General features: G+C 40.0%; 1 protein-coding gene across 22 annotated transcripts in view; it reads right to left on the reverse strand.

Annotated features, from left to right (window-relative positions):
* The window catches only part of Dlg2 (discs large MAGUK scaffold protein 2), a 2,003,181-nt gene that overhangs the window by 145,035 nt on the left and 1,845,310 nt on the right, over positions 1-12,836 (reverse strand). For all 22 annotated transcript variants that reach the window (XM_085841533.1, XM_085841532.1, XM_085841531.1 and 19 more), the window contains one exon: positions 10,154-10,268. In XM_085841533.1, coding sequence (XP_085697659.1) covers positions 10,154-10,224 — 71 coding nt within the window. In that variant the 5' untranslated portion in view covers positions 10,225-10,268. The remainder of the gene's footprint in view (positions 1-10,153; positions 10,269-12,836) is intronic.

The following is a 12,836-nucleotide window of genomic DNA, read 5'->3' on the forward strand; positions in this document are numbered from 1 at the left end:
GTAACAAAACAACAACAACAACAACAACAGCAGCAGCAGCAGCAACAACAACAATAACAACCACAGCACCCCTGAATCTTCCTCTTTTCTATTTCAGGAATAAAATTGGCTGCTGAAACCTAAAGCCCTTTGTTCCACAATTAAAGATGCAATTAAAAATGTAAATAGCTGTTAGTGTAAGCATAATGAGTCTCAAAGTATAAATGAAGAATCAAAATTTATTCTCCATTAAAGGAAGCAAATTCTAAGTACACACAGAAACAAGGGAATTTTCTTTTTACTTAATAAGTCCCATAGGGTGAGCTCCTTGCAAGACATGGTTCAAAGTAATCCTAAGGGGCCTGTGAGAAAGGTAATATGTCCATACTACAAATGAGACAGTCAAGACTGCAGCTGAGAGCTGTGGTTGTACCTCAGTTTAGAGATTATTTGTCTAGCATACAGAAGACCCCACGTTGACTCATAGGACTCCATATACTGGGTATGATAGTAGACTCCTAAAATCCCATCTCTTGAGAAGATAAGAAAGTAAAGGTAGCCCTCAACTATATACTGAGTTCAAGACCATACCAGGCAATATGAGACTCTGTTTTAAAAAAATGAAAGTTGGCAATTAGTAAGTATCTTAATTAGGATTAATATAATGTTGTTGTGATGAAACACTATCATCAAAAGCAACTGGGGAGCTGTATGTTTGGCTTACATACCCTGGATCACAGTCCAATGAGGGAAGCCAAGGCAGGAACTCAAACTGGATGGGAACCTGGAGGCAGGAGCTGATGCAGAGGCCAAGAAAGGGTGCTGCTTACTGACTTGTTCCTTAAGACTTGCACAGCCTGGCTTCTTATAGAACCCAGGACCATCAGCTCAGGTGTATCACCACTCAGTCTTATGCAGGCATTTTTCTCAACTCTGGACCCTCCTCTCAGAAAACTCTAGCTTGTGTCAGGGTGACATAAAACTAGCCAGCATAATAAGCTACACATTTTGCCCTAGAATGCTTTTCTTGAGAAATTTAATATATAACATAAAAGAAACACAAATTTCATTACTGTGAATGTTAGCAGTACAGGGCCAACTTCAACTTGACTGCACTACAGTATAAACAAATGCATGACTAGGTTAAGCAGTGGCTTATATAGACTGTTTTTAAAACTCTTTGGCTTTCAGATTTCCTTGAAAATATCTCCTGTTTAGTACAGGGCCAATAATTGTACCTGCCACAGTACTGTTGTGAGATTTAAAGGAGGTCAATAGTGGGCCTACAGCATTTACATTCCTGAGCCCTTCATTATTATAGCCCAAGTTGCCAACTGAATTTTGTCACATACTTTTCTACCTCTCCTCTGGACTTCCCAGGCAATAAATTCTATTCAGCCTGTTTAACTAAATATAATACCTGAATAGAATAACAGGTACCTGGTCATATCATGCCACTTCCCTTAGAAGGTGTGTTTGTGCATGTGTGTGTACATAACCCTTTCTGTGTTACATGTATGGTGTGTACAGGCTTTTGGGCATGCACTTGTGCACATGGGTAGAGGCCAGAGGTTGACATTTGGTGCCACCTTTGATAACTTTCCATTTTATCTTTATTGAGATATTCCTTCACTGTGCTGGGAGTTCACCAAATGGCAAGCTAGTTATTGTCTAGTAATTGGCCAGTGATGACCAAGGATCTTTATGTCTGGGGTTGCTGATGCAGACTGCGATGCCCAACATTTTATATAGGTGCTGGGGATGAAAAGACATGTCCTCCTGTTTGTGTGCCAAGTACTTTACTAACTCAGCCATCTTTTTAGCTCCTTTCCTGGAAGATTTTAAGAAAGAAACTCACTCTTAATTCAGTGCTTTTAATTCTCTATTCTGCTGTGTCATACAATATCATAATTTGATCGATTTCAGAGTATATGAATGTTGTTAAATAAGAGCATAGAAGTCAAGGAATGAAGGTCAACATAAAAGGTCATAAAAGGTCAGCTAATGCTATGCCAAGCACTCAGCAGCAGCTCACACACAGTTGACTGTAACCTTTTCTAAGGACAGTAGTGGAAGGCTAGAGGAAGGGAGAAAGAATTCTGCCTTGTATCTGAGTACATGGATGTCATAACCTTGCCTTATATCTTTTGATAAAATCCATGATCAGGTAAGGTTGGAAGTGACTATGCCACAAAAAAAGGAGGTTGCAGACTGGCTTCTGTGCCACTCTCTTTCCTACCATGACTGGGTTACTGACCAATGGGGCCATGGGATAGAGAGTAGATGTCTGTACTGTTATTCAAAGGAAAATGACTATCATAGAAAAATCCTCTACATATACAAAGGAATACTACAAAAATTGTATTTTGTCTCACCATAATTAATAATATAGGAATAACTTTTTCCCTAAATAAAAGTCCATCAAAGCAAAGTGTCCCAGATAGTATTTTTTATTTTTCAAAACTGCCACTAAAGGAACATCTAGACATTGTCTCCTGGAAGAGAAAGGGCAACTTTGCCAAGAGCTTGGCCCTGTCTCAGAATTTTTCTCTAATAAGTCTGTGTGTGTGTATGTTAATTCTGTTATTGATTAGGCCCTGGTTAAAATGAAATCTGAGAGTTTGGGGGACAAATGAAGCAGGCTGCTGTCCCGATGATGCCACATCTTTCCTGGAATTGCAGTGCTGGCAGGAGGTACTTGTATCTTGAAGACACAGATGGACTTGCTGTCCCCAGTTCATAATTAACTGCCACCAGCTTGATCAAGTACTTTGGCTACATTTGTGTAGGAAAGATAGATGTGGAGTTCATTCATTTAATAAATGTTTACTAAGAATTAAAAACTTGATGAAATGAAGATGCTAACTGGGATCTTAGGCTGTTCTTCAATGGTATGTCCACTTCAGCAAACTTTCTCCATATATATGGAGAAAGTTTTTTATATACTATTATTACATTTTTATATACTATTAAAATAAGTATATAATCATAAAATATGTGACATATTAGTTATCAGGAGATGATCTTTCCAGTAATGATTTACATAGTTGATAAACTACCAACAGATCTATACTTTGCAGGTTGAGAGAAAGAGCCTATGATTCTCATTTGCCTCTACCTCCTTGACATCTATGGCTAACTGGCATATCGTAGACCAATGCAAACAATATTCTTATTGACTAGAAAAATCAAGACATGAATGACTTGATGTGTAATGGTTGATATTGCCAATTTGACAGAATCAAGAGTCATCAGGGAAACAAACCTGCCTGTGAGGGATTATCTTTAGGTTAGACTCTGGGCTTGTCTGTGAGAGATTATCTAGATTGAGTTTATTGATTGTAAACAGCATTATTCCATAGGCTAGCATCCCAGGTTGCATAACAAAAGAGAAAAGCAGGTGAATAAGAATATTCATCACTCTTTGTTCCCAGGCTATGGATGTAATATGACCATTAGGTTGTTTAGATCATAACTTGTAACAATACGTAACAATAACGAGCTGTACCTTAAAACTATGAGTCAAAATAAACCCTTTCTCCCTGAGGTTGCCTGTGTCAGGGTACTTTATCACACCAGAAGGCAGTCAGTCACTTTATACACAGTGAATGGGAACAATGGGGCAGGGGACCACTTTCAGTCCACTGGTCACATTATTTACAGACCATAAAACAAAAATTGCCACTGAAAGAAAAACAGTACAATAAAGAACAACCATAAAAGAATAGTCTTTCCCATCAAAACAGAATTGAAGAGGGAGCCGGAGTCCACACAGAGAGCAGAGGGGAAGAAGGAGACATTATGTGAGTGTGGCAGTGCTGGCATCTGTGTGAACGTGGGAGTGCTAGCTGAATACGCAGTGACCCGAGTTTGTGGCTATTACTGAATTCTTTTCCGGCTTCCCTGGGTTGAGTCTTATTAGGAAGCTGCTAAAGCTGAGCATTCTAAGGCCACAGAATTATGGCCTTCTTTTCAGGCACCATGGTACAGAGGCCAGAAAGGAGTATAGGCCACCAGGAAACCTTGTCCTTTTCCTGCTGAAAGAAAGCAATGGAACAATGGGAGCGAGCCAGAGGGACAGTTCACCCCAGTGCTAAGAAAATAATGCCTATTCACAATCAATTCTACAGTCTCTGCCTGTGGGGACAGTGGACTGTACCAGGAAACTTGGTAAGGTTAAATGGGTCTGAGACCCTGGTACCCAGGTACACACCTGGGATGGTAGATGTCTCTGCTCCCTACTAGATTCCTGGTCCAGAACATGTGACCGCACTCCCCATGATAGTGATGTAGCCCAGAACATAGTTCTCCATACTAATGAGACCCTGAGGGTTTAGCCAATAGGCTTCCCTACCCAGACATTCCTTCCTGCAAAAGGTAATTAATCTCTGATCCACCCTGAGAAGGTGGTATGCATCCACTTTCTATGATGAACAATCAATAAACAGTTTGGAACCAAGGACTGTCTCTTTCATCAAGAGCCACTGTGGGGAGCATGGAGACAGCCTTTGACTACAGAAGCACAGCCTAAGTCTCTTGCAGAAGGCCCACACACCTACTGCTACAATCACAAATGAGCTAAGCTGGAGTTCCCATTCCCCTTGCCCCAGCCCATTCGTCCTCAGCCCAAGCATGCCCCCAACTCCATTCCCAACTCCTCACAACCCAAGTCCTCAAGACCCAAAGCGCCAGGATGTCCAGGAGTTTGGGACCTCCCAGTTCTGGGGTCTTCATCACAGCTCCTTGGACCCCAACCCTTTGTTACCTGACTCCTCTGTGCAGTTTCCCAGCAGCTGCAACTGGATTCCTAGGAGTGAGGAAACCCCAGCTTCAGCTTCCCACATCTTAGACTGTTTCCCTACCTACCCTCTGAACAGTGTCTTGGTGCTTCCTAAAAGCCCAGCACTGGATTACAACAGTGGAGTAGCTGTGTTTCGCCACCCTAGGGGTGGGATGAAACATGGACTCCCATCTGCCCTGTTTAGACAGGCAGCCTTTGTAATAAATAATGATCATCAACTAAGATTTATCAATGTCTTTCCATGTGCTGCGTATAAATGATCATAGTCACTTCATCATATACTATTCCTGTTACCATTTTCACTCCTATAGACAAAGAAATGAAGCTAAGGGAGATGGCTCTGATTTCTCTATGGTCACAGAACTCGTGCGTGGCAAGTTCAGACTATAAAAGTATCTGTGTTTAGCTGAGTCCAACAACTGTGTCCCTACATACTACTCTATGGCATCTTAAATAGGACCTGAAAGTATGTTCCCATGTCAAGTCTAGCTGGGGAATCTGAAGAAAACCATTTGGCAGAATCTCTTTCTTTAACTCAAAGAAGGTTGCCATACTCCTGCTAGGCTGAGGTAATTCTATAGAATAATAGAAGGGTTTTTTTTCTCCTAAGTGTATTTGATTGAAGAAAGCCTCACGGAAGATATTTTCCTCTATTTCTACTTCTTCCCTAATGTCAGTCATAACCCCCTTCCAAATCAGCTACACCAGCAAGCATTTGGGATCCCTGGGATACTGAATTGCTAATGCAGGGAAGTGCTTTTTCCTGCTTGACTGGGTACCAAGCTTTTGACCCAGAACTCTTCTGTGTATTTGTAAGCCATACATCATGATCCACTGAGGAGTTATTAAATCAAGTCAGTCAGCTGTGACCATCACTGAGCACAGAGAGACTGACCCCACAGAATGGAAAACAATGAAGCACACGCTATACATAAGCAAAAGCGTGCTGCTGCTCAACACCCACGTTCTTTCCTCTTTAGGAATGTTTCCATTTACAGGGTCATGAGAAGGAATGAATGCCCTTCATTCCTTGGGTCAAGATACTGAGAAAGTTTCTGAAATAGCAACTCTAATATTGTGCATTAGGAAGCAGTCAAAGTTCCAGAAGATTTGTGGTCTATCTTCCACTGCATTTAACTGCTGTCCTGGTTCCTACTAGATGGTGAGTTTCCTACAGGCAGAAGACATGGTTTTTTTGGCCGAGTCCTTTGTTCCCGTTATGGGTTTAGGAACAGAACAGATAGGTAAAAGAGGCTTCGTGACTGAGAGTTAAGTGTAGCGCTCAGAACACGTAACAAGTTCATAACAAGGATGCCGGGTACTTACTGGAAGTCTCAATATTCTTTATTAGCCAATGAACATAGGCCAAAATGTTCTTTACTGTGACCTTTGACTCTTAAGCGATAGCTATATGTATCTGTTTTTCTCTCTGACCTCCAGCCTTCTCCTAGTGATCTGGGTGCTTTTATTCCTCCTTTTAAAGAAGTGTCACCTCTAGGCTTCTGTGCCTCTAAGGGAACTAAAACCATCTGTCTCTGACCATAGTTCTCTTAGCAGCAAGGAAAGCCATGTTCTTTGGAAACCAGCTTTTTTACTGAAGGGCAGAAGGGGAGAACATCTATGAAGAGATGAATTCAGTCATTCCACCTAGGCACCTGCTTGCTTCTTTTTCTCATATGGACAGCCTTGATGACATGAACTAAATCCCACATAGCTACTCTGGGGATTAAGTACATGTACTGGGAACTAAAAATGTAGTTGCCTAATACACTGAAAATTGCCATATTTGTATCCTTAACACTTCGGTTCATTTTCTTCATTTTTTGATACTATGTTTGTAATCCAGGCTCTATTACAGGCTATGTGAGCACAGTTCTGTTGGACTATATCCCCAGGCAACTTTATTTGTTGTTATGACTTTTCAAATATAGGTTTCCACAATACAGGACACATAAAAGTCAAATAGTGCAAACACATTGAAGTCATCCCTGTACAACATGTAGAGGATTATGAGTATCGATCGATTTCACTCGTACACTGCTCCCACATCACTTCTAGTGCTGCACACAGCTTAAGACAAGTAAAATAATTCCATCTAGATTGAAAATCTTTGGAACCAGTTTAAAGCTCTCTTTGAGCCAGGTAGTGCTGCTTACTTTCTCTCATTTCAAGGGTTCAGGGAAACAAAGTGTTACCACTTGGGAGGATTATGTCTACCAGAGGGATAAGGCCAGCTTCAAAAGGTTCTTAAGATGTCATGACATCTTCAACAGGATCAGAGCCAAAACTAGCTTAGACACTTTCTCTCTTTCACTTTCACTTTCACTTTCTCTCTCTCTCTCTCTCTCTGCATATGAGTATGTGTGTGTGTGGGGGGGGGGTAAGAAGGGAACTCTAAGGCAGAGTAGAAATTATTTGAACTAGGCAAATATTGAATTGCTTATCCTAGCTCAAAACTCTCTGACTTAGGTATTTACTTCTTGCAAATATATGCATAATATCAGGGAAGGCCCTAAAATATATTCCATATTGCCCTAAAGTAGTATGCTTGAATTTCACTTCTCATTCATCTGAGTGTCTAACACAGCACTGGCCAGAGACTGGCAACCACAGCTAACATACATCCAACAGCTGGAACCGATGAACTAAGATGGAGGGAGATGGAACAAGGTGGGGAGAAATGTAGGACTGGTCAGAGAGTTGGCTGTCATAGCCACTGTGGGATTCCCAGGCAAATGTTTTTTCTTTTTGGTTCTCAGAGCAGACCTAGTAATAGCTAAGGTTCCTTTTGGCATTTAGAGTAAGGTAAGCAAGACAAGTAAAATAATACTCCAAGATGTCATTTCCAGACCAGAAAGACATACTCATTACTTTATTCTTCTATAGTCAAGAAACCCTGCTACTCATTTATTTTGAGAGAGTGAGTAGCTGATGTTCTAAAATAAACACAGACTAATTTGGTACAGTTCCTGTAGGCATGCTCCAGATACGGCAAGTGTCTCCGGGGACAATTTTTGGTAAGGACTCTGTTTGGGCTGTGCTAGTCCATTTTACATCCTCGCTTCCCTTGTTGGTCTATTTTACAAATTGTGCAAGAACAAGGCTAGGAGCCCTTAGAGTTCTTGTTCTGGGCTCTTATTGTGTGTGTGGCCTTTATTTCATCTACCACCCTCTGTCTCTCAGACTCATTTAGATGCTGAGGTCTGACCTGTAGGTACTACAGAATGGGATTTTAGAAGACCAAATACCAGATTTTCATATGAAAGAGATTTTTTTTTCTGGGACATTTTATATGGAAGTGTGTTTAAGTCTCACTGAAGAATGTGCTCCTTTGAAAACTATCTATCAGCTTGACTTTCCAATTTTCTTTCATATTATACTTTTGTTTACCACTTCTCATCATGAAGATGTCATTCTAATCAATAGTACTTTCAAATATGTCTCGATTTTATGTGTCATGGCCCTTCATTTAATTTTCTACAACTTAAAAACTTTTAACCCACATATCTTCATCAACTTTTTTCTACTGCATTAACCATATTTTCATGTACTCTGTTTTTAAAGGCATCAACATCGATGGTTTTTTCTCTGTGGTTTTAGTCTGTAAAGTCATTCATTCAGTTGACGAATTTGCCTGGATACTCTTAGCCAAACTACTTTTTTTCCTATTTGCTATCCCAAAATAAAACATTTCAAGATTTTTCAAAATAATTTTTATCATGAAAACCAGTGATTATAACATACAAGTACTGAGAAGAGAAAAAGACACAAATTGGCTTAACTTCTATTTCATTTGTGATGTCACTCTAAGACATTTACTAAGGTAGTTCTCCACATTTCCTTCCATGGACAATGACATACTTCAAAACAATGTAGATAGAGTTGGCTAGCTATGACAGATTAATAGTCTGTTAGATGGATGTGTCTGTCTCTCTATCTGTCTGTCTGTCATCATCATCATATATCATGTGTTTTTAAGTCCAAGAGTCCTGAGGCACAGAAACTCTCCAGAATAAACTGGCATTCTATGATGGCCAGAGAGCATCCAGCAAATTGAGAAGAAACCAAATTTTAAAATTGGTCTTCTTGCCATGACTGATACACAGGAAAGTTAATGCTACCTTTATATTTATAGCCATTTGGAATTCAGACAAGTCCAGCTCATGTGCATCATTTAGCATATGTATCACAGGTGAGAAGATGTGGCCTTAGCTGTCAATCAGATCCTGGACCATAGCTGGCAGTGGACATCCAAACAGTGAGGACCTGTTTCCTCCAAATAGTACATACACTCATTCTGACCACATAAGGGGCCATGTTCATTCCAAGCTGTTAGTATTTGTATTACTTATTAAAAACCCTGTGTTGACAAAATGGCTCAGTAGCTAAAGTTGCTTACAACCTAGCATGAAGGTCATAGTTCAGTTCTTAGGACCCACATTGTAGAAGCACATGTACATGTGTGCTCACACATGTGCACACACATACAACACATGCAGGAACACACACATGAATAGATGACTCTTAGATGTGGTACAGGATTTAGTACTAGAATGTAAACCATGCTATTCTTGAGTGTCTACAGACCTCACTCAAGGTTTCCATGCAGAGAAAATAATGACAGGCCATTTCAAGTCACTCACTCTGTAGCCAAGGAACTTACTACTAAGAGCAATCTTGTGGTGGTCTCCTTGCCTCCATCTTATACGTACTGAGACTGCAGGGGTGAGTTACCACACCAGGCTAATTAATGAGTTTCAGATGTTCAGGAAATAAACTATTATGGTCTGAGAAACAGCTGGTATTGAGATTCTACTGAAGCAAAGTATTTCCACGGGAACATTCAGAAAAGCAGGCAATCCACACCACTCTTGGACAGAACAGCTGATGTCTAATAAATGCACTAGAGCTAACACACTCATAACCTGGAAGGTCAGGAAGAAAAAAGAAATAGTTTCTCCCAAGACCGACTGCAAGCAAACGTCTGGAGCTTTGGTCATTAACACAACTGATGTTTCACTTTAATATTTTAATATTTTCAATATTATCAAGAAATAATTTAAGAGTTGGATGTGGTAGTATATTCTTGTGTGTCTAGTACCAAAAAAAATTCTAGAATTTGTTAACATGAGCTACATTGACACACACTCCCCCCTTCTTTTTGTAAAAAGAAAAAAAATTGAAAAGATAAAATTAGGGAAGAGTTTTGGCCTAATAACCTTTCAAAAATTACTTGGAAATGGTTAAATGCAAGGCCTTTGAGCAGAAGTGTACTGACAAACATGGGCTAATTGGAACATAGGCATGGCATTTGTGTTCCTAAGCCAATAGTTCAGACCCAACACTCCTACTCAGGAATGTTCTGATGCCTACCTGACATACAGGGAGCGTTTCTGATTGGTTCGAAGGGACCCGGACCCGGAGCTCATGCTGTGGTTCATCATCTGCTCTCGTAGGTCATGGATTTTGGCCTCAAATCGAGCGTAATCTGGGAATGAGGAAAAAAAAATGGTAAGTTTGTTTCTGTGTCTTCTGAGTTACACATGCTGTATAGACAAGGCTACTAATCACTGTTATTGTTAGTTCCTTAATAAGTACCAGGCGGATGCTCAACTTCAGAACAGTAGGTCTGCTTGCTAGTGCCTTTTACTCACATATTCACAGGAAGAAAAGAACGCATGACATTCCTAACTTGTGAGATGTTTAAGATTCCATACAACCCTTACCCTGTTTCTTGTTTCTCAAAACTATAGCATATCATCATAACTAGGATATTGAAATGGAAACAATCTATTAATTTCAATCAGATTTTTTCAGTTCCATTTCTACTCGAGTATGTTTGTGTGTGTGTGTGTGTGTATGAGAGAGAGAGAGAGAGAGAGAGAGAGAGAGAGAGAGGAGAGAGAGAGAGAGACAGAGAAAGAGAGATACAGAGAGAGAGAGAGACAGAGACAGAGAAAGAGAGACACAGAGAGAGGAGAAGATAGGGAGAGAAGAGAGAAAGACAGACTGAGAGAAACAGAAAGAGGCAGAGAGACACAGAGAGAGGCAGAGAGAAAGAGATGAGAAGGAGAGTTAGACAGAAAGAGAGTGACAGACATACAGAAAGAGGCCTTTAATGTAGCCCGAGCTAATCTAAAACTTGCTGTGTAGACAAGGCTGGCCTCTGCTTCCCAGTGCCTGCATTAACAGTGTGTGTCACTGCTCAAATTGTTCACTAGCAAGTTTAAAAATAATTTGATTTTCAATTCAATTTACAGCTTTTCATGAAAACGAAGATAACTAATATAAAGTTATTTACCTAGAGAGTGTTTCGAATTATTTTTTATAAAGGATTTATTTTATTTTTATTTATGTGTGTATGTGTGTCTGTGTGACTGTTTATGAGTACACACTGTGGTTTTCTGGAAATTCAGCAAGTGATCTTAAGTGCGAGGCCATCTGTCCAGCGTTATGTTTCAAATGCTCTATAATTAAGAAGTTCTATGAAGCTGACTTTAATTTCAGATCATGTAGCATGTATCGATAATTATGAGATGGCTGTCTCTAAAAGTCTTGGCAAGAGATAACAGAATACTAAGTTCAGAATGTAAAGCCTAAAAATCTGTACCCTGAAGATTTAAAAGGCACATAATAGTTGGTGTAGTTATTTCTGATGCTGAAGTACATCTTGGAATTACCAAGATTTGGCAGACTTCATGTTAATAATTCAGCTTTAAATGGTTAAGAAAGCAAAATATAGACATAATCATATAGTTCATCTAAAATCTATTGACTTTACTCTAAAACACTACATTTCATTCCAAGGGAAAACTTAAGAGCACTGGTGTGATGTTGTCAGCAGATTTAACCCATCTGAGCTAGCTGTATTTCTTTGCTCTCTAGAAGGACCAGCTGACATTTGTAATGGACCACACTGCACCCAGTGCCCACTGGGCTTTCTGGGCATCTTTTTTCTAGGTTGTAAAATGAAGCCCCAAAACCTCAACTACAGAAACACACAGGAGAGCTGGAAAGGCCTCAGCTTCCTTTCTCGTAGATGTTCTTTCCAGAGCTTATCAGAAGAGCACCGTGCATGCTGAGAATGCTGTGGGAATGTGTGTGAGCGCAGGAGCACACACACATGCATTCAATCTATGGATTCTGCTCAAGTTTTTTTTTTTTTTCTCTTTTTTTAATAGTATAACATGGATGGCTAGCTACTTTCTCCCACTTATAGAAACATGATTTTCCTAAATCACATTCTATATTTATACTTGTTTATTTAATTAGCCCCATGTCTTTAGGTTTTAGGCCTGTGCTGCTCCTCATGATGTAGTGAATAATGCCTTATTGTATGTGTGCATATTATAGAATAAATTAAGATGGCACAACAATCAAAAGTACTGGTCAATAGTTTACATAACAGTTAAACAGTCCCCATGAGCACTTTGTTTTTACGGTTTAAAAATAGATCTTGTTATATATTAGGCTGCCATGGGACTTGCTGTGTATACATAGCACAGTCTGCCTTGAACTTGAGTTTCTCCTATCTCAGCCTTCTGGGTGCTAGAATTATAGGCATGTGTTTCCACATTGTAGAGAAAAACAAACAAATAAACAAAAAAAAAAACAAGCAAACAAAACAAAACAGCAGCAACAACAACAAAAACACCCACTGATTTGTTTGAGGACACAGTGGGACTTTCCAGCTTCCTCTGACCCATGTCATATGACCACTCTCTGAAGCTTAAGTATCAGCCTTGGATGTCACTCAGTCTCATGGAGACATAGGATTCTCTGCTGCACAACCAGAAAGACTTGAAAGTTGAAAAAGCATCTACAATCAGTGCTTTACCCTGTCTCTCCAGTGAGCTACATTACTGCCTTTATTAGAACACCGCCTGTACCAATCACAGCACTGCATCTACCAATCACAGCACTGACTCTATCACCCCATTGCTCTTTAGATGCTCTCTTACAGCACCTTGTGATTACTTGTGTGGTTACCCTATTCCACTAGGCTGAGCCTCTTAGGACAAGCCCATGTCTCATGGAGGAATTCCGTATTTATGAC

The sequence above is a fragment of the Mus caroli genome, unplaced genomic scaffold, assembly GCF_978045245.1.
Source record: "Mus caroli unplaced genomic scaffold, Mus_caroli_1 scaffold_8, whole genome shotgun sequence".
Lineage (NCBI taxonomy): Eukaryota > Metazoa > Chordata > Mammalia > Rodentia > Muridae > Mus > Mus caroli.